Raw genomic sequence first — 22,574 nt, forward strand, 5'->3', positions numbered from 1 at the left:
TAGCACAGTCTGGGGTCACTGCCTTCCCCCACCATTGCTTCTGTACCTTTACTACCAACATTGACAGTGAAAGGGGCAAGTAACATCTTCAAATAATCACGAGAGCCATTGTAACTCATCCACTGGAACAGTCTTAGGGAGACCCTGAGGGTCCACAGGCCGTGCTTTGAGAACTTCTGGATTACACCAACGCAAAGCAATACAGATGAACCCTAAAAATGTGATGCTGAGTGAAGAAACAGACACAAAGACCACCTCCTATGGGATTCGTTCAGGTACAAGTTCGTAAAGAGCGAAAACTACGCTATATTGGTTGGGGACGTAGGCTTGGTTGATAAAACACACCGGGGAATCTTAAGACACTTCTCAGGAATTAATAGACAAAGCAGACAAAAACTAGTAAAGAAAATTTAGACAGAATTAAAAAGCTTAGTCCAAGGGCCACACACAGAACCCCCCACCGAACAATAACAGAATTAACGCTCTCGCCAGGCCCAGAGAACGCTCATCGAAACTGACGATACACGAGGCACACAGCCAGTCTCCACAAAAAACAAGGAATGGTATTATGTGAACCGTATTCTTTTCAACGCACGCAGTTTAAAAATCAGTAATAAAAAGACAACTTAGAAACCCCGCCTTGCGAAATTTTTAAAGTCTCCTTTTAGGTGGTTCACAGGTTGGACAAGAAATCGTAATGGAAAACAGAAAATATCTAGGGCTGGTGAATAAAAATACCACGCATCAAAAGGCGCATGTGAGGTGAGCTAAACCAGCAGCAGAGGAGGCATTTACAGGTTTCAGACGGTTTTAACTAGGAGACAGGATGAAGATATGTGACCTGAGGAGGCGGGAGGTCGGGGAGGGTACATTCGACGAAGATACAAGGAAATGACTTAACTAAGCCTGTTGGCAACGTAACTCACTCACGTGAATGTGCGTTACCGCCGGTCTCCAGAAACGCGTCCAAAAGGTCGCTCCCAACTGCCTACAGTGTCTGCATCTCAGCTGCTCAATCCCCACCCACTGGTGAATCCCAACGCCAAGGACATCTTCCTCACCCTCGTGGATATCCGCAGCCCCACTTTCTTACTGGATCCTTTATGTATTTATTTTGAGAGAGGGGCAGAGAGAGAGGGAGACAGAGGATCCCAAGTAGGCTCCACGACGCGGGGCTCTAACTCACAAGCCAGGAGATCGTGACCGGAGCTAAAGCCAGGCGCTTAGCCGACTGAGCCGCCCAGGCGCCCCTCTTACTAGGATTCTTGAAGGTCAAGTGCTCCAGCTTGTCGCTGGCGGGAGCCCTTCCTCCACCCCACTAACCGCAGACATGACTGTCCCAAATTCTGAGCTCCGCTGGGACCTCACTGCTTCGAGATGAACTCAGCTTGTCCTTCTCTAAAGACCAAGGGGGGCCGCGCTTGGAAAAGAAATCCAGACCTCGCTCAGGTTGTCCCTGAGTTTAGCTGGGGAAAAAAAAAAAAAAAAATCAAACTTACTTGATAAAAGACACTTGCAAACTCTTAGAATCATGGCGAGGAAGGACTACAGAGGAACTCAGGTGTCCTTTCTTCGATTCCTTCTCTTTTACCCAGAATCTTCTTCCCCTTTGAATGTCCCTCCTCTCTCCCACTCGTAGGAAGCTGCGAGGAGGTCGGAGGCGGGGAATCAAGGTGAAGAGGCTGGCAGGAAAGGCGGCTGGCTCCCTTCCACACTGCAGCTCCCCGCACCCCCGGTGTCGCGTTTCCAGCACCAGACAGCACCCGACACTGACCCCTGCTCAAATCTGAGATGTCAGCTGGCGATCTGACAGGTGACATCGGACATCTCACATCGCAACCCACCTCCCTCCTTCGCTCCCTTATTCCCCCCAGACCCCTTCAGCCCACTGGACCAGGGAGGAAGGGAAGGGGGACCGTGCGGGCAATGGGTACGATGGCCACGGGTCCCCTGCCTTCCCAGGGCGGGACAGGCCTGCGCCCTGGCAAAACCACAAGCCGGGCCAGGACGTGGTGGCCTCACACGTTCTGCTGTGCGATCCTGGCCAGATCCTCGATGCTGCTCTCCCGTGATGCTCTTACTGGTGACTTCTCTTCCCCAAACGTTTTCCAGTTCAAGCCGCCTTCCCGGCCGTGGTGGGTGTCCCCCACTTTGCGCCTTACCTCACAGAGACAACAGAAATGGGGGGCTGCCAGGCTTGACTGTACTACTCTGGCAAAGGTTATGGGAGAACCATCCACTCCTCAGATCCTTCCCTGGGCAGCTCCCTCCTATCAGAAACGTTCCAGCCCTAACGCGACCTTCTCGAAGAATCCTTCACGGACCCGCTGCGGAAAGCCACTCTCCCGACTTACTCTATCCCCAGTCCGGTTTCATTCCCTTCTGGGATGTGTCAGAAAGGCAGGGACCCGGCCTGTCCCCACACCCTCTCCCCAGCACCTAGAACACAGTGTTCAGTAAATAGTCACCAAATAAGCCAATTTCTTTGGGAAAACTAGTTCTGAGTGACCAAGAGCCCCGGGAGCACACCCACCCCCCTCGCACAAAACTATGGCCCTCGTGGGGCACGTGGGCGGCTCCGTCGGTTGAGCATCCGACTTCGGCTCAGGTCGTGATCTCGCGGTTTGTGAGTTTGAGCCCCGCAAAGGGCTCTGTGCTGACAGCTCAGAGCCTGCTTCAGATCCTGTCTCCCTGTCTCTCTGCCCCTCCCCCCTAAAAATAAACATTAAAAAAAAGAAACTCAACCGCTCTCTTCCCAACTCAGACCTTTACGAAATCAACTTTTCCCTCTGCTTTGTTTTATTCTGAATCAAAGCTCTCTAGCGCCTTCTTTAAGCCACTGCCGCCCTGTGTCTACTATCCCCTCAAGCTTTTTTTTTTTTTTTTTTGGTCATTCTAGAGCTTTTCGGGTATCTGGCTTGCGTTTTCCTGCTCTCCCTTATCCCTTAGTATTTTTAGTAACTCTTTCCACATGGTCAGTGACATCGTCAGTGACTGCAACACACACGTCAACTGCTGACCACAGGGCAACCCCGGCCTCAGTCTCGTCCTGGCTTCCTCTTAAAAACCTCAGTCCGACTCTGGCTCAGGTCGTGATCTTGTGGTTCAGGAGTTCGAGCCCCGCATCGGGCTTGCTGCTGTCAGCACAGAGCCTGCTTCGGATCCTCTGTCCCTCCCCGGCTCGTGCTCTCTCTTTCCCTCAAAGATACATAAAACATTAAAAAAAAAAACAAAAAACTGGGGCGCCTGGGTGGCGCAGTCGGTTGAGCGTCCGACTTCAGCCAGGTCACGATCTCGCGGTCCGTGAGTTCGAGCCCCGCGTCAGGCTCTGGGCTGATGGCTCAGAGCCTGGAGCCTGTTTCCAATTCTGTGTCTCCCTCTCTCTCTGCCCCTCCCCCGTTCATGCTCTGTCTCTCTCTGTCCCAAAAATAAATAAACGTTGAAAAAAAAAAAAAAATTAAAAAAAAAAAACAAAAAACAAAAACAAAACCCCTCAGTCTCCATTTTTCCCACCAGCCTGCACTTGGTAACTCGGTTGCCCTCACTCCTCACGGAATCCTCTGTGCTGGCAGGGCTCTGTGCTCCACGCTCCTGGACACACACGGACTTCCCGCGGGTCTGCGTTCTGAATCCTACTATTAACGCAATTCTCACCCCACATCCAACGCCCTGGTCTTCCTGCCACACGCTCTCCTGATCTCATCGTACTCCAGCAAACCACTACGAAAGTCTTCAACTACCACGTGAGTATATTTAATCGCAGGTTGGATTATTTAAAATCACGCATTAAGGGGTGCTGGCTCAGTCAGTTAAACGTCCGACTTCGGCTCAGGTCACGATCTCACGGTCCGTGAGTTCGAGCCCTGTGTCGGGCTCTGCGCAGATAGCTCGGAGCCTGGAGCCTGCTTCGGATTCTGTGTCTCCCTCTCTCTCTAGCCTTCCCCTGGTTGTGCTCCCCCTTTCAAAAATAAAGAAACATTTTTAAAAATAAATTAAAAATAATAAAGTAAAATTACACGCTAAGATACAAAGGAATGGGAGACTTGGGTAAGCAAGAGGCGGCCTTTCTATCTGTAACACGGACAGTCACGTTAAACAGAGAGCGCGGGTACTGCACGTTCTCATTTGGCTCCCACGACGGCAGGTGCAATTTACTTGAATTCCCAGCCACCACCTCCCACGATCACGTGGCAGGAAATACTCACGTAGATAAGTCCTGAATAGTAGCGGTCCTTCAGGTTGTGTAACACAGAAGCTTCGTTCAAGCACGTCAATTCCGCCATATCCTCCACCTTGGAAAACTTAGGTGGGTTCATCTTCTGGATGTCATCTTTGTTGACCATCGCCTTCTTTCCGTTCTCGGCCAACTCCACCATGACCTCATCTCCCCGCTCTTCCTTGATACTGGCTGCCTCGAAACCATGGCGTTCCGACGGGATCCACACTAGCTTTTTAGCCGTCCAGTCGGCCTGAGTGGCAGGGTTGTAGATGACCGCTCTGTCCACAAAGAGGTACCTCTCTGGGTCTTCGAGTCCGGCTCTCTGGGCCATTGTAAACAGAAGGATCCAAGAGCAATTGCCTCTAGGAGAGGAAGACGAGGAGGAGGACAAGGTTAGGTGTTTACAAATACTGGACAACTCACAGATTTTACTCCTCTGAGGAACTTAAATCAAAACCTTTGGCCGACAGGAAGCATCAACAGTAGCAGAGGCGCTGGGGCCATCCCCTTCACGGCCACGCTCACCGGGCATCCAAAGTAAATGTCAGGGGTGACCACAAAGTAGGAGCCCTCAAGACATGCCCTCTGTTACCAAGGGCTGAAAACCAAGCAGGGGGAAGAGGCCGAGTTCCTGCGGGACTTTCCCCCCCGCCCCACCTCATCTCTTCTCTCGCCCCCGCCACAAATTAAACAGGGAGTCAAGAAGGCAAAGGAGAATGAAGACAAGGAAAGCAGAGACTCCTGATGAAAGGTCACGGAGGTGGTGCCGGAGGTGGTGCCTGAATTACGGTGGCCACGGGGGCGGAGCTACAAAAGGCACAGTAGCTGCTAAACAGTAAACCATCAAGGGGCGCCTGGGCGGCCCAGTCGGTTAAGTGTCTGACTTTGGCTCAGGTCACGATCTCATGGGGAGTTCGAGCCCCGCATCTGGCGGTGCACTGACCACTCAGAGCCTGGAGCCTGCTTCGGATTCTGTGTTCTCCCCCTCTCTCTCTGCCCCTTCCCTGCTCGCGTGCTGTCTCTGTCTCTCAAAAAAAAAAAAAAAGAAGAAGAAACGTTAAAAAAAATTTTTTTAATTTTTTTTTTTTTCAACGTTTTATTTATTTTTGGGACAGAGAGAGACAGAGCATGAACGGGGGAGGGGCAGAGAGAGAGGGAGACACAGAATCGGAAACAGGCTCCAGGCTCTGAGCCATCAGCCCAGAGCCCGACGCGGGGCTCGAACTCACGGACCGCGAGATCGTGACCTGGCTGAAGTCGGACGCTCAACCGACTGCGCCACCCAGGCGCCCCAAAAAAAATTTTTTAAAGAAAAAAGCACGTTCTTTCAAATCAGGTTAGGAGTTAGTCTAGAACATTCGTGATTTTCACAATTAATGTATTAAGACCTAATTGGTTGACTCAACACCCATCTGCCATTGGTTCATACTGAGCCGTTGGCCACGGCTCCATACATGCCCCTCTCAGCTGCATCTCGTCCTATCCTTGTGCCCCTGACTTTCTGGATCAAATGACGGGATTTTACAGTCATCACTCACTTTTCTGATGTGACTCATCACTCCTGCCTGACAATATCTTTGTGGAATCTGACGCCATCATTAAACACTTTTGCTATTACCCCAAATTCCCGGTTATTACAAATCCCAGAAGTATGGTCTCCGTGACCTTGTCCAAATCAACCCAAGAAGCCGACTGAGTAACTCCTCTTGCTCTATCACATCTTCCCAGTTTTTGCCTCCCCCACAAAATGATGGGGGTTCTTAGTAGGCAAAAGACAGAAAGCTGCAAGGCCAATCATGGAGTAGTCCAGGGCCGCCTGGCTGGCTCAGTCGGTGGGGCGGGCGACTCCTGATTGCAGGGTTGTGAGTCTGAGCCCCACTCTGGGTATGGAGATTACTTAAAAATAAAATCTCAAAAGAAAAGCAGTCCAAAGTTGTTAAGAGGCTCTTAACCTTGGGTCCACAAATTTCAAGCTCCGTGAAATCACTGAAATGGTATAAAAACGTACATTTCAGAAATTATTTGTCCTAAGGCAACGCATCACAAACATGCACGCCCCAGAGCCTGGTTCTCAAACTTTGGCGGGTGCAGCACGCAAAAGGCTTGCTGGAGCCCCATCCCAGAGTCCCCAGTTCAGCGGGTCTGGGGCGGAGCCTGGTAATTTGCATTTCTAATAACTTCCCAGACGCAGCTGGTCCTGGCTTCCCCCCCCCTTGGAGAACCATCACTCCTTAGTTCTCTGGTTGCCATGGTGAGCCACTGGCGTTAACAGGTATGCTGGCATAGAAACAAAGGTTGACACCCAATGTTCTAGACTAATTCTTAACCTGATTTAAAACGTATATGCTACCATTTTGAAAATCATGGACTTGAGTAAAACAAAAATCAGAAAACAAGACGAAACAAACGAACAAAAAAAAAAAAATCACAAAAGATGTAGCATTAAGACTTCTCCAAACAAAAATGCTAACACGTTTTAGAGTTCAACTTGTATTTGCCTTCTTTGGCATTCATGTGCAGGCGGGCCATACAGTACAGAAACTTTTCACAGGGTGCATGTACAGTCTGAAGAATGGTTTCCAACGCCCATCATCACCTCCAGGGACCGGCTTTCGCAAGACCAGTAACACGCTTTCTGTCTTTGCAACGTATACTTTGCAAACCGCTAAGAAGGGAGCCATGGCACTGAGGGGGGGATCGTCCAAGGTCAATCTGGACCCGGACAAGAGGACACACACCCCACCTTTACAAATGGCAGCCTTTTGAAAGAGAAAATATCCCACCCTAACAAAATACGGCAATACATTACTCTCATGATTAAGAGGTATGAACTGATTATCCCACAAGACACCTAGGAAGTGGTCTCGCTTCTCGTAGGCGCGTGCGTGCACAAATTTCTGTAATTGGCATGTAATTACATTGGGCATGTAATTATATGCTTAAGTTGAGTGGGTGGCTATAAATTAGAATAGCTTAACAGGTCATTTCTGCAACAGACCTTTTTTTTTTTTTTTTTAAAGTAAATTATATACTTAAAAATTAGTTTGCCGAATCGGTGCATTTTATTTTATTTTCTTAAGTTTATTTATTTTGAGAGAGACAGAGAGAGCACAAGCAGGGCAGGAGAAGAGACCGAGAGGGAGAACCAACTCGGGGCTTAAACTCATGAACCGTGAGATCACAACCTGAGCCAAAATCAAGAGTTAGATGCTTATTGGACTGAGCTACCCAAGTGCCACCCCAAATTGGTACGTTTTAAATTTATCTGTATTTTTTCTAGGTGAGGAAATGATTGTCATGTAAGGTGGGGGAAAACAATAGATCACAAAAATGTTAATTACAAAACGGTCCTGATGTTGTGGGGGAAATTTACATACACACTTTTTTTTTTTTTAAAAGGGAACAGATAATGAATTAAAAACAGATAATAAGTGGATAAATAGGAACAGATACACATTGAATCTTCACTGGATAGTGAGATTACAAATTACTTCCACTTTTCCAGAGTTTCCTACAAGTGATTAGACGCTGAGCGGACCGGACCGTTTCCTGTTCCTGGCTGTATGGTGAGCACTTAGCCGCTTCCGGGGGCCACAGGACACTGACCAAGTATCACAGGCGTGGTCCCTACCCTCATCGTGACCTTCACCTTCTCCACAACCCAAAACCTACCATTCCTCCCAATCCTGACCCAAATGCGGCCCTCTGAGAAGTTCTTTTTCAGGTCAATCTGGCAACTTAATCCTTCTCGTCCTCACATTTTCGACTGCTCTCCTGGCATTCTTCGTGCTCTCCCTGCACTCTAGAAGAGGGCTGAGCAGCAGCAGAGGGACTCAGGCTGCTGAGTCTGATCGAGTTCGGGCGGCCAGCGAGGAGGCTGTGTTCACTTTAACTCCATTCCTTCGTACATTTGGTCCCCGATCTTGAGAATACTGCTATTTAACGGTGAACCCACTCCCAAAAGCCTAGTCTGCGGCAGGGAGAACAGCACAATTTTTAAAAATAGCAAACACTGCTCTCTATCGTTAATTACAGCCGGGCACTATTCTTTCTACACGGTTTACCTTTACCGACTCTCAATCCTCACAACCATCAATATCTCCATTTTACAGATGAAGACGTTAAGGTGGGGAGAAAGCCGGTAACCAGTGCGAGGTCGCGGATGTCACAAGCAGCAGAGCTGGGGTTAACCTCAGAGTCCCAGCCAGGTGACCGGGGGTGTTCTGAAGGGCGTGAAGTATGCTCCACGCTGCCTCTCCACTAAATAAAAATCCTATCGATTCCGGTTTCAAGAAGGCAGGCTCAGCAATGAACACACTAGCACAATCCCGCAAAGGCTTTATGTTTAATAGGAAAAGAAAAAACCACTTATACTTAGGAGAAAAGGGAATGAAGAGGAAGCTCTTTGCAACAGACAGAAAGATAACTGGAAGATGTTTGGCATCATCTGGAATAACTGGCTAATTGTAGCGAAGTCATTGATCTGTAGACGAAGGAACCCCCTACTGAGCCAAAGCCCCATCCCCTTGACTGGATTTAGACACACACACCCCCTTCCCACGGCCATTTTTTACTTCCAGCGAAATGCCACCCAGCAAACTTCTCAGCTGCCTCCCGGCACCTACCATAGGCACAGAGATGGGAAAACAACTCAATTTTGTGAAGCTCTTACGCACGCCAAGCCAAACAACCAACGATGGATACGTTATCTGTGACAGCACATCCCTCTAGAACAGATCAACTAAAACAGAATTGTCCCACCTGGTTTAACACCCCCACTGAGGCGACTTCACCTTACAGGCACGTGGGAACCTATTAATGTGCCAAAAATGCCGCGGAACCAAACGAGCACGCCCCCAAACCAAACGCAAAAGGGCACCCGCTATCTGTGGCCCGCACCTTCTCTCTGCTAACATCTTCCCGCTGGGTGTGGAGGCAACCCCAGGAATTTCAATGCCTCCCATTCGCTAAGAAAGTCCACCAAATGCTGAAGCATAGTCTCCCCCTCCCCGCACGACGTGCCCTTCAGAATTTCCTCCAGCTCGCCTTTCATTCTGTCTGTCTCATTGTGATGATTTCCCCAAGGAGCCCAAATAAAAAGCCAACCTCTGGGGTCACATCCCTTTGCTGCAAAAGCTCGGGCTGCACACCGCCCGATTACACCATATGCTTTCTCCAGATAAGGCCAGGGAAGAACCGAATTTGAGACACAGAAGTAAAAGGATGCATAAAATAAAATGGCCACTTTTTCAGAATCCGAGACAGACGGGGGCATACTTCAACGTCAAAAGCATGGGACTAAGAGAATACTTGGTAAGGGCAGACTGATGAAGGAAATAAAACAATAAATAGATTAAAGTTTTCCAGAGTGAGGTACTATCGAGAATAATGAAGCCTGCCTCAGAGAATCTTCAGTTCCCAGCATTAAAAAAAAAAAAAAAAAAAAAAAAAAAATCTCAGCAAAGCCAAAGTATTATATTTAGTATATTATATTATTGGGCAAAAACAGCAGCCTTTGTTCCGTTCGCAGGCTGGAGCTACCCCGCCTGCTCTCCCCTACCCCACCCCACCCCACCCCAGCCACCCCACCCCCTTGCATCCACCGCAGTGGTCTTGAACGGAGCCGCAGAGGCCCCAGAAACAGATAACGGTCACAGGCAGAGGCCACGCCACCCAGCTGAGCCCAAACCCGCCGAGCGACCAGCCTCCCTCCCCAGGCCCCGGCTCCCGGGCCGGCCGGCCGGGCCGGGGGGCCTCCCGGGTCCCCCCGGGCCGCACCCGCCCACCGCAGGCCCACAAAGCCCCCGCGAACGCCGCGACTCGGCGGCTTCCACTCCCCTCCGACCCCATTCCAGGCCCATTTCATGGGCTCAGGGTGTGACCCCAGCTGCAGAAGGCCAGCCAGAGAGTCCGCGGCGAGCCGTGCCCGGATCGCTTACACAATAAAGGGATCCCGAGGCGAGGGCTGACCCTCCCCCCGGCCGCCCTGCCGCAGCGCGCCCCCGCCGCATTTCCCGCCTCGCCCCCCACCCCGCCCCGGGCCTCGCCGCGCGTCCGGCCTCGGCCCCCCGCGGCCCCCCGCCCGTGCTCCTGCCCCACAGCCCCGGCGGAGTCCACCCACCCCTCCGCGCGCCGGCGGCCAGCTCGGACCCTCGCCCGCCGCGCGCTGCTCGGGCCGTGCGGAGGGGCCCCTGCCCTCCGGGCCCCCCACCCCTCGGGGCCAGGAGCGCCGCCGGCCTTCCGAGACCTGCGAACCCTCTACCGCACCCGGGCTGCCGGGCCGGCCTAATCCGCCCGGGAACCCACCCAGGAGCCGGCCCTTCTTGTCCGGCGCCCCCCACCCACACCCAGGATCGCGCTTTCCAGCCCGCACCGCGGCTCCCTCCCCTCGCGGGACCCCCGGGGCCTCCACCGGAGCACTAGGCCTCCCGACCCCCGTGCCCCACGGATCCCACACACCGAGGACCAGGTCCCTGCATCCCCACCCCCGGATTGCCATCCCCAGCCCCCCCCCCCAAGGGTCGTCCCCCCGGCACACCCAGGCCGCGATCCTTGCAGGGGTCTGAAGCTCCAGGACCCTATTCCTCGACTCTCCAGAGGGCTCTCCACCCACCGGGGTCGGTTCCCTCCGCACCCCCCGCCAGGGCCGGTCCCCGCACGAATCTCCGGCTCCGGAGCACCAGCCCTCCACCCAGCGCCCCCTCGGTCTTCTCCGTGCTCCTGCCTCCCACAGGCGCCCCGCACCCTTCCCCCGGCCCGGGACCCTTCCCTCCCCCACCGCCGTGCCCCCGCCCGCGGCCGCCGCGTTCGGACCCGGGCCGCCGCACCTCTCACCTTCAGCCGAAGATGGTGGCGCCGGCGCACGTCCCCAGCCGAGACCACAGATCCGGCCCCTCAGTCCCAAACCCACCGCTGCCTCCGCCGGGCTCCTTTAGCACTGCCGCTCGGGGCTGCCCCACCCACTCCCACCCTCATTGGGCCAGCTCCACGCCCGTCACCGCCGCCCCCAGACCCACTGGTCCGTTTGCGCGCCCATCTCCAAGGGAAGACGTTAGCAACCCGAACGAAGCTACCTTCCCGAGGTCCGCTCCCTCCACCCACCTGGAATGATGCTCATTGGCTCCCGCTCCCAGCCCAGGCCGCCGGGGCCGCAGTCTCATAGGCTGGTCCGCACGCCCGTCACAGATTCCGGGAGGTGCGGCCGGGGCAGCCGCGGGCGATTGGCTGGCGCCCGCGGAGACGGACAGCCGGGGCCGGCCGGGAGCCCGCGAGCCCGCGGAGCAGAGGCTGCGGACCCCGCGGGGGCCCGGGCCGTGCGGACGCCGGGGCAGGTGTGCCGCGGCGGGGAGCCCCGAGCCGCGCCCGGACGCGCCTCGCCCGCGTCGGGCCGACGCGGCAGCCCACTCGGGCGCCTCGCCGCCCCCTCTCCGTGCCGCAGCCGGCGTGCCCCGCAGCCGCACCGGCTCCCACAGCCGAACCGCGGGCCCCCGGCGCTGCCTGCAGGGGCGGGGCCCGAGCGCGGTCCACAGGCCTTACGTCACCCCCGGCGCTGCTGCGGGGGGCGGGGGCCGCGGCTCTGCGGCTCACCTGCAGTGGGGGGAGGGGGCGGGGCCCCGGGCGGCTCTGCCCATGCGCGCGGGCGCCGCCGGGGGCCCCGGGCCGCGGGCCGCGCCGCAGCCGCCGTCGCGATCCCGGGCGGCCTTCTCCGCTGCCGCAGTTGGGGTGTTTGCGCGGGGAGGGGCCTCGCTCCCTACCCGGGCTCCTGGCTGGGCTGAGATCCCAGAACGAGAGGCGAGCCCGCCTAGGAGAGAAGACTCGGGAAAAGGACGTTCGTTCACCTCACTCATTCGTTCTTTGCTTCATTCATTCATCGCAAGGAGCCCCCTGTCCAATCCCCTAGCGCCTGTAAGCTCTTCGGAGGCCTCAGAAGACTTTGGAGAACTGGAGGGGGCGGGTTGGGGGGAGGGGGAGGCTCCAAAATAAGGAAAGGAAACTGGAAAAATTGAAGCTAATAAATATTTAATATCTGAAATATCTGCAGCACCCAGTCAACTGTAACATGACTTACATAATTACATATAACAGAGTTTAAGTCACAAGAGCAAAACGAATTACTTGTTCTGCCGAAAAGTGCAAATCATCAAAAGCCCTTTCCCAAATTTTTAGAGCAAGATGCAGTTATTTAATGTTGGCGATGGGTGCGTTGCAATACGTGTGATGTAAGTGGGTAAGCCTAGGAAACTTGCAGTCTGGTTAAAAAAAAAAAAAGTGAATAAAGCAAAAAAAAAACAAGGCAGGAAATGATAAGGAAGGGTTGGCTGGTGGAATTCAGAGAGGGCTCCAAGAGGCCTCTGAGCGCAGTCCTTCCTGGGGAAGTCGGAATCAGGTCCTGTGTCCTTTGTCCTAGTGCATCTGGTTCCCCACCCCCCACCAGGCCCCTGGAGTAAGCCGCTCCTTGTCCAGGTGACTTGTGACTTGGTTCCATGAAGAGGTCTGCCCTTAATGCAGTCTGCACGGGGAGTACAGGTTAACTGTGCAAAATACGCGAACGGCATTCCTCTTCTGAATGTTTAAGCGTGTTCAGAGAGGACCAAAGACTCCACTGGTCATTTCTGAATGCAGTGTGCCACGCCTAGAGCATTCATGCACAGACAACCCTGTTAGCCACCAAGTCTGTAGTTTCCCACAATTTTTTTTTAACGTTATTTATTTTTCAGAGACAGAGACAGAGCACGAGTGGGGGAGGGGCAGCGAGCAAGGGAGACACAGAATCTCAAACAGGCTCCAGGCTCCGAGCTGTCAGCCCAGAGCCCCATGCGGGGCTCAAACCCACAAACTGTGAGATCATGACCTGAGCTGAAGTCGACGCTCAACTGACTGAGCCACCCAGGCGCCCCCCACGTTTTTTTTAAATTAATTTTTTTTTGCGGGGGTGGGGGAGGGACAGAGGGGGAGAGAGAATCCCAAGCAGGCTCCACGATGTCAGCACAGAGCCTGACTTGCTGCTCGGATCTCATGAACAGAGAGATCACGACCTGAGCTGAAATCGAGTCGGTCGCTTAAGGGACTAAGCCTCCCAGGTACCGCTTCCCACAATTTTAAAACAAACTCCGTGGATCCTCATCAGAAGAAGGCAGGAAACTCACCAGAATTAAACGTCACAAGGATGTTAGTCTTAATGAGAAATCAGTATCAAAGAGAATGTTCCCAAATGTATCTTTCTATAGCCCCGGCGACTCTCCAAACATTTAGACCTGATGTTTTTAACTGCCTGCTGGAAATCTGTACCTGGGTGAGAGGGAAACCGCAAAGCAGCAAGTCTTAAAGCTCTTTTCTTCCTATTTCCATTTCACCCCACCACCCAGGCTCACCCTCTCTCCAACTTCCCTTTGTCTGTTAAGGGAAGCAGCCTTGAAACCCCTGATCCCTTCCTCTCCCTGGCTCCAATATCATGTCCCTCCTACCTCTATCATCCAACCAGCCAGGCTCCTCACCCATGGAGCTGTATTCCAGAATCTGCTGCCATTGTGATGAGAAAAACACAGGACTTCCAACCCAATAAACCTGGTTTTGAATCCATCTCGGCCATTACTGGGTGTTTAAACTTTGATCAATTCTTTAACCTCATCTTTAAGAGGGGGAAATAAATATGGGGCGCCGGGGTGGTTCAGCCGGTTGAGCGTCCTTGGCTCAGGTCACGATCTTGCAGTTCAAGCCCCGAGTGGGCCTCTGTGCTGACAGCTCGGAGCCCGGAACCTGCTTCGGATTCTGTGTCTCCCTCTCTCTCTGCCCCTCCCCTGCTCGCACTCTTTCTCTCAAAAAGTAATAAAAGGGAGATATAAATAGATACTTTAAGGACTCATTCAGTGGATACATAACAGGATGATGTACCAGGGGGGAAAAGGGGCATCACGAAATATAATAGATTAACAATTGTTTTCCAGTCTACAAGTTCATTACAAGTGAAAGAAATCTTTCCCTTCTTTCTCCATAGTAATTTTTGCTGACAGTCCAGGCTGCTTTACCCCCAGAAGAGAAAGTTCACAGACCATTGTTTTGCACTGTTTAGGTCAGAAGTCCAAACCCATTCCCTCAGGGTGGTTCCGGCCCATGAACCTGTTTTGTTCTAAACTTTTTTGTTCCATCTGCACAGGGCTGATACGAAGCATATTTTTTTTTTTTTTTTTTTTTTTTACTTGAAAGAATTCCAACATTTAAAAATCTATCCAGCACCATTAGCCATTAGGGAAAAGGAAATCAAAATCATAATGAGATACCACTCCACACCCACTGGGAATGAATCGAAAAGATAGACAATAGCAAGTGTTGGTGAGGACGTAGAGAAACAGGAAAGCTCAATCATTTCCAGTGGGAATATAAAATGGAGCACCCACTTGGAAAAATCATCTGCCACATACTTAAAAACTTCAACATAAAGGGATCCACGAGGCTACCCTTAGGTATCTACCAAGCGACAACAACAAAAATTTAATACATATATGGACCCAAAGACTTGCACACAAATGCTCACAGCAGTGACAATATTCACAACAGTAGAGAGAAAAGAAAGAAAGAAACAAAGGAAGGAAGGATGGAAGGAAGGAATAAAGAAAAAGAGAAGAGGAAGGAAGGAAGGGACAAAGAAAGAGAAAAGAGAAAGAGAGAAAAGAGAAAAGGAAAGAAAAAAGGAAAGAAGAAAAGAAAAGAAAAGAAAAGAAAAAGGCATTCCATCAACTGGGGAATGGATACACAAATGTCTATATCCATACAACGGAGTACTACTCATCAATAAAAAGGAACAAACTACAGATAGGTATGTATGTGCAACAACATGGGTGAATCTCGAAAACATTACACTCAGTGACAGAAGTCAGACACAGAGACCACATTTTGTGTGATCCCATGTATCTAAAATACCCATAAAAAGCAGAGCGATAGACATAGAAAGTAGAATCATGGTTGCCTGGGGTGAGGGCCAGGGTTGGGGGGAGGAGGGACAGCGCGGAGATTAACGGTATATTTACATGAGGGATCTTTTTTGTTTTAATTTTATTTTCTATTTTTTAATTTATTTTTTTACTTTAAAAATGTTTTTATTTATTTTTGAGAGAGAGAGAGAGAGAATGAATGAACGGGGAAGGAGCACAGAGAGAGGGAGACACAGAATGCTCCAGGTTCCAAGCTGTTAGCACAGAGCCTGACTCGGGAGCTCATCACCTGAGTGGAATTTGGACGCTCAACCAACTGAGCCACCCCGGCGCCCCTACATGAGAGATCTTATTGGGATGATGAAAATGTTCTAAAACTGATTCATGGTGATGGTTGCACAACTTGATAAATTTACTAAAAAAAAAAACAAAAAAAAAAACAACACTGAATTTTATACTGTGAATGACATGATTTGCAAAATACACCTTAATAATTAAAAAAAAGTTGGAGCCTGTTTCCGATTCTGTGTCTCCCTCTCTCTCTGCCCCTCCCCCGTTCATGCTCTATCTCTCTGTGTCCCAAAAATAAATAAACGTTGAAAAAAAAAATTAAAAAAAAATAAATAAATAAAAATTAAAAAAAAAAAAAAAAAAAAGAGAGGGGCGCCTGGGTGGCTCAGTCGGTTAAGCGTCCAACTTCGGCTCAGGTCATGATTTCGCGGTTTGTGAGTTCGAGCCCTGTGTCAGGCTCTGTGCTGACAGCTCAGAGCCTGGAGCCGGCTTTGGATTCTGTGTCTCCTTCTCTCTCTGCCCCTTCCCAGCTCATGCTCTGTCTCTGTCTCAAAAATAAATAAAACATTAAAAAAAAATTTTTTTTTTTTTTTTAAAGAAGATCTATCACATGAAAATCCAGATTTCTGGTTTCCCTTCAAAAATGAGAGGATCTGGGGGCATTTGGGTGGCTCGGTCGGTTAAGCATCGGACTCTGGCTCAGGTCGTGATCTCATGGTTCGTGAGTTCGAGCCCCGTGTCAGGTGAGCTCAAGTCCCACTTTGGGTGAGCACGAGCCCTGCTTCTCTTTGCCTCTCTCTCTCTCCCCCTCTGCTCCTTGCTCACTTGTGCTCGCTCTCTCTCTCTCAAAAAAAAAAAAAAAAATTGGAAGATCTGGAAATTCAACAGCAATTTGGTGATGCTTCGGCTGCCACTCATTCTTAGACAAAGCATGTGTCCCCCAGTATGCCTCAGTCACCACTGGTCCCTGTGGTCTCTTAGAGCCGACCTGCTTCACTCAATGACATCCTTCCTTCCTTCCTTCCTTCCTTCCTCTTTCTTTCTTTCTTTTTTTAAGTAGGCTTGTCGCCCGGCGCAGAACCGAATTCACAACCCTGAAATCCAGACCTGGGTTGAGATCACAAGTCAGATGCTTAACTGACTGAGCCACCCTCACTGGCATTCTTTGCCTAGTCTTTTTAGCCATTTATTTGAGTTTTCCGTCCTTGTTATGCCTGTCGAGGAATTTCAAGCCAGATCATCCAAGAGAGATAAAAAGGGTAGTAATTTTGAGTTGAAGGGCTGTTTCCCTGGGGTGCCTGGCTGACTCAGTCAATGGAACACTGACTTGATCTCAGGGTCTCGAGTTCGAGCCACACATTGGGCATGGAGACTACAAAAAAAGAAAAGAAAAGAACAGTTTCCCTGACAGTGGGAAGGAGTCAGAGGTTTAGAGTGTCCGTGACAAGTGCAGAGAGGGGCCTCCTTTCAACATGGTTCCTGGGAGGGCCTTAGGGCACAGACAATTGTTTTTAAAAATTTCCGAAGCAGGCTCCAGGCTCTGAGCCGTCAGCACAGAGCCCGACATGGGGCTCGAACTCACAGACTGTGAGATCATGACCTGAGCCAAAAGTCAGATGTGACTGAGCCACCCAGGCACCCCAGGGCGCAGACAACTGTAATGACCAACTTACAGCCTGCCAGGGGCAGTCACATTTGACCAGCCTGACAGATCAGTGCCCACCTGTTGACATCTTGAATCAGCAGGAGTAATGCTAAAAACAGAGACTCCAATGAGCTGAGAAAGGAAAAAACCTTCCAGAATTTTCTTGAGCCTCTTAAGCTCTGGGGTTCTGGGAAGAAAAAAAAAAAAAATACAAACGAACCATGAGAAGAGTTTCCTGAAATGCACTAATGTAAGACCTCTTGCCAACTATGTAGGATAAGGCTAAGTCAGATTTCAGGTGATTTAGAAACACGAAGGCATGATAGTTGATAGTGCCTGCATCCTAATATCATAGAGCAAGTCACATCTGCTGTAAATGCTTTTTTTTTTTTCCCACAAATACTTATTGTTTTTTGTGTCTAGATTGTGCCAGGTGCTGAGGAAATGCCTATATCAACATAGGCATAGTCTCTACCCTTGGGACCAAGGAGGTTGGCAGGGGCCAGATCGTGCCCTATAGAAGCATACATCTGGCAGGAAATATAAGCAAATAGGCCGATAATTATAATTATAAATAACTATATAATTTTAGAGCAGGGATCTGAGTCTGGAGTCCATGGAAATCTAAAGCATTTTAATGCCAGGGGCACTTGGGTGCCTCCGTTGGTTAAGTTTCCATCGCTCGATTTTGGCTCAGGTCACAATCTCACAGTTCATAAGATCGGGCCCTGCAGTGGGCTCTGAGCTGACAGCACAGAGCCTGCTTGGGATTTTCTCTTTCCCTCTCTCTCTGCCCCTCCCCTCCTCGATTTCTCTCTCCCTAAATAAATAAATACACATTTAAAAAGAAAGAATTTTAGGGGCGCCTGGGTGGCGCAGTCGGTTAAGCATCCGACTTCAGCCAGGTCATGATCTCGCGGTCCGTGAGTTCGAGCCCCGCGTCGGGCTCTGGGCTGATGGCTCGGAGCCTGGAGCCTGTTTCCGATTCTGTGTCTCCCTCTCTCTCTGCCCCTCCCCCGTTCATGCTCTGTCTCTCTCTGTCCCAAAAATAAACAAACGTTGAAAAAAAAAAAAGAAAGAAAGAATTTTAATTCTATAAAACCTTTGAATTGCATGCAAAATTTATTGTGTGCCTTTTTTTTTTTTTTTTTCTGGAAGGAGATCTACAGGTCTTAGCGGATTCTCATAGAGTCCCCTGATCCAAAAAAGGTTACGGGAATCCAATGTAGTATGATAAATATAGGGGTGGGGATGGGGGATGTCCCAGACAGTCTTCTTAGAGAAAGTAATTTTGAAAATGTAATCTGAAGAATAAGACGTTAACCAGAGAGAGGGGGGAAATTCTGAGAAAACAGCCCAGAGAAGAGAGGGTGCAGGGTTTTCCCAGCACAGAAAGAAGTTCAGAGTCGCCAGAGCCAAGAGAACAAGCAAGGAGGGGCAGCGAAATTCTGGGACCAAGGAGGTAGGCAGGGGCCAGATCGTGCCTGTAGACCCCGAGGTGGAATTCAGGTTTTATCCGGAGGACAACAGGGAACCACGGGAGAGTTTTCATTTGAAGACTGACGTGACTGGGGTTGCGTTTTAGAAGGATCCCACTGGTTATAATGTAGTGGATGGATTGAAGCGGGGTGTGGGAAGATTATTTAAGAGGCCGCTGCAGCAAAAGTCCAGCTGAGAGATGCCGGTCACCTGGTCCCAGCAGGCTGGAGAGATGTGGGGATTACTTGTGCAAGGATTAAGTGAGGTATTTTGTGGCAAGCCAACTCACGAAGATATTACATGGAACAAAAGCATATCTACAGTGCCTAGCACAATGCTTAACACATAAACTGATTCCTTTCCTCCTGGGTCTCCTGGCCTCCTGAATTAAAAATAATCACCCATTGAATCCGATGCACACATTTTTATAGAAATGTCTAAAACTCCTTACATGTTTTTGCCTCCCTCAAGACCAGCGCTGTCCCGTAGAAGTGAATGGTGATGGGGCGCCTGGGTGGCTCAGCCAGTGAAGCATCGGCCTCTTGGTTTGGGCTCAGGTCAAGATCTCACGGATTGCGGGTTCGAGCCCCGCGTCGGGCTCTGTGCTGACAGTGTGGAGCCTGCTTGGGATTCTGTCTCCCTCTCTCTCTACCCCTCCCTCACTTGTGCTCTTTCTGTCACTCTCAAAATAAATAAGTAAACTTCTTAAAAAAATTTAGAAAAGGTGAAGTGAAATCAACGAAATCAATTTTTTTAATGTTTATTTATTTTGAGAGAGAGAGAGAGAGAGAGAGAGAGCACAAGCAGGGGAGGGGCAGAGAGGGAGAGAGAGAATCCCAAGCAGGTTCCGCACTGTCAGTGCAGAGTCCGACCCGGGGCTCGATCTCACAAACCGTGAGGTCATGACCTGAGCCCAGATCAAGAGTCGGACGCTTAACCGAGTCGGACGCTTAACCAACTGAGCCAGCCAGGCGCCCCTGGAATTAATTTTAATAACGTATTAACCCAAGGCAGAAAGAATAGTACATTTTGACACGTCATCGGTTAAAAATCATTAGTAAGATGTTACACATTCTTGTCCTTGTGCTAAGTGTTCAAAATCCAGTGTGTTTTTGACCTGTGGCACATTTCATTTCAGACCTGTTGCGCTTTAAATGCTCAAGAGTGACACGTGGCTGGTGGCTGCCATGGAGGACAGAGCACAGGGCACAGAGTTAGACGGTCGACACCTTGCAGGCAAGTCCAGTCTGTTCAGCTGGTATCCCCAGGAACTAGCTCCATGCTTCGTATATAACAGAAGCCCAGGAACTGTTGGGTAGAAGGATGGGTGGATGGGTGGATGGATGGATGAGGAGATCCCTTCTAGCTTTCCAGATGCCATTTTAGCCAAGCCCGAGAAGGTGAGCAGGATCGCAGCAGAAAAGGATGGTGGGCTAGGGGCGCCTGGGTGGCTCAGTTGGTTGGCCATCCGACTTCGGCTCAGGTCACGATCTCAAGGTTTGTCAGTCCGAGCCCCACGTCAGGCTCTGTGCTGACAGCTCAGAGCCTGGAGCCTGCTTGGGATTGTGTGTGTGTGTCTCTCTCTCTGCCCCTCTCCTGGTAGTGCTCTGTCTCTCTCTTTCTCAAACATAAATAAACATTAAAGGTGTTATTTTGAAAAAGAGAGAGACAGAGCATAAGCAGGGGAGGGGCAGAGAGAGGGAGACACAAAATGGGAAGCAGGCACCAGGTTCCGAGCTGTCAGCACAGAGCCCGAGGGAGGGCTCAAACTCACAAGCCGTGAGATCGTGACCTGAGCTGAAGTCGGATGCTTAACCGACTGAGCCAACCAGGCACCCCAATAACATAAAAAAAAATTTTTTTTTTTTAAAGGATGGTGGGCTGGGTGCAAGAGACCAAAACCCAGGCAAGGAAAAGTGATACCAGAAAACAGTGGGAAGTAACAGCATTTGACTACAGGATGTACTGAACGCAGCAGAAAACGAGGTGGGAAGTGGTCCTGGAGTTTGTCGAAAGCCAACGCCATACCCTATACATCCGGGGATTCCCAAGCGTCCAGAGTAATTGCCAATCAGTAAATATTTAAGGAGCAGATGGACAGAAAAGTAAGAGAAAGAGGTGGCAGAAAAGGATAACAGGAGAAAGGAAAATGTTAGCAATGTGGACAACCATCGCTGGGGTTCACGTGGGCAAGAAACAAGCCACCGGAAGGTTTACTGGAGAACCTAGGTTGTCATCATTCCGGGGACTCCGGAAGGCAAACCGTTGGAGAAACCCGGAGTCTGGTCAATGGTCTGAAGCGAAAGCAAGGTTGTTGGCCTCTCAACGTCTGCTGGTCCCTGGTAGATGGGACCTGGTGGGAGTCTGGAGAATCACGTGATGGTGCAGAGGGCCCGCGTTCAAAATCAAGCCTGACTGTTGTCGTATGACGTGGCGTCATTGTCCTTAGTCCAGTCAGGCTGCTATAAAAGAATTCCAAGTAACTGATGCTTGATAAACAACAGAAATTCATTTCTCACAGTTCTGGGGGCTGGAAGTCCAAGATCAAGGTGTCTTCAGGGTCAGTGTCTGGTGAGGGCTTCTTCCTGGTTTGTAGAAGCCCATCTTCTGGCTGTGTGCTCACGTGATTGGAAAGGCAAGGGAGCTTTTTGATGCCTCTTTAATAAGGGCACTAGTCCCACACACGAGGGCTGCATTCTTTTTTTTTTTTTTTTTAATTTTTTTTTTCAACGTTTATTTATTTTTGGGACAGAGAGAGACAGAGCATGAACAGGGGAGGGGCAGAGAGAGAGGGAGACACAGAATTGGAAACAGGCTCCAGGCTCTGAGCCATCAGCCCAGAGCCTGACGCGGGGCTCGAACTCACGTGACCTGGCTGAAGTCGGATGCTTAACCGACTGTGCCACCCAGGCGCCCCACGAGGGCTGCATTCTAATGACCTACTCACCTCCCGAAGGCCCACTTCCTATCACATTAGGGGCTATGATTTCAACATACAAATTTGGTGGTGGGGGGGGTGGGTGGGGGGAGGACATAAACATTCATTCCATTGCGTAACTGGTCTCTCTGCTTCTGCAAATATTTGAAATATTCCATGACAAAGCATTCATTTTTTAAAGATTTTTAAGATTTTTTTAAAGGACGAGTGGGGGAGGGGCAGAGAGAGAGAGAGAGGGAGAGAGAGAGAATCCCAAGCAGCCTCCGTGATGTCAGCACAGAACCGGAGGCGGGGCTCGAACTCAACAAACCATGAGATCATGACCTGAGTCAAAATCAAGAGTCGGACGTTTGATCGACTGAGCCACCCAGGTGTCCCAAAGATTGTATGTTTTTAAGTAATCTCTACACCCAACATGGGGCTCGAACTCACAACCCCGAGATCAAGGGTGTATGCTCCACCGACTGAGCCATCCAGGTGCCCCCCCCCCCAAAATCATTTTTGTCGGTAGGATTTCTACCGGGAGGGCTGGATTTTAGGGAAAAGGCAATGAGATCCTAGCGAAAATAAGAAATTCCTTCGCGTGATGCTCATGGGGTCTCAACCTACTCGCAGAAACGCTTGTCTCCTGTCCCTTCAACACAGTGGCTTCTCCCGGTAACGGCCTCTCTTGCTTCTTTCTGGCCATCTTCTCCCCTTTGCCGGTGCTGTTTCCCATGGGAAGGCCCCTCCTCGACTCACCCCCCTGGCCGGGTTCCCCCATAATGTGCAGGCTGAGTCCACTCACCTCCTTCTGAAGCTTCGTTCAATACTCTGGCCAAAACGTTGCGTTCCTGTTGTACTTAAACCGACTTTGTTTCCTGCCTGTTCACACCTCTCCCTCTAAATTAAAACATGAGCTTCTTCGGGGCACAGTTCCTCCTTCCCTGAAGGCAGGGCACAGAGCCGGACCGCTGACAAATATGTAATCAATGGCAAGTATCAGGTCAGCTTGTGATACCAAATCCCGCCTCTGCTACTTTTACGCTCTCCTCTAGTCCCTGTCCCGGTGACTCCACAAACTGGATTAATCCT

General features: G+C 50.6%; 1 protein-coding gene across 7 annotated transcripts in view; it reads right to left on the bottom strand.

Moving 5' to 3' along the window:
* The window catches only part of MYH10 (myosin heavy chain 10), a 135,084-nt gene extending 123,389 nt beyond the window's left edge, over positions 1-11,695 (bottom strand). For 3 of the 7 annotated variants that reach the window (XM_045490370.1, XM_045490369.1, XM_045490367.1), the window contains exons 1-2: positions 11,321-11,684; positions 4,206-4,581 (exon numbers count right to left, since the gene is read on the bottom strand). In XM_045490370.1, the coding sequence (XP_045346326.1) occupies positions 4,206-4,581; positions 11,321-11,379 (435 nt within the window). In that variant the 5' untranslated portion in view covers positions 11,380-11,684. Of the gene's footprint in view, positions 1-4,205; positions 4,582-11,053; positions 11,186-11,320 lie in introns of those variants that run through there. The other 4 variants (XM_045490372.1, XM_045490371.1, XM_045490374.1 and 1 more) reach the window with 3 other exon arrangements.
* Positions 11,696-22,574: the final 10,879 nt, after the last annotated feature.

Source organism: Leopardus geoffroyi, chromosome E1 (genome assembly GCF_018350155.1).
Source record: "Leopardus geoffroyi isolate Oge1 chromosome E1, O.geoffroyi_Oge1_pat1.0, whole genome shotgun sequence".
NCBI lineage: Eukaryota > Metazoa > Chordata > Mammalia > Carnivora > Felidae > Leopardus > Leopardus geoffroyi.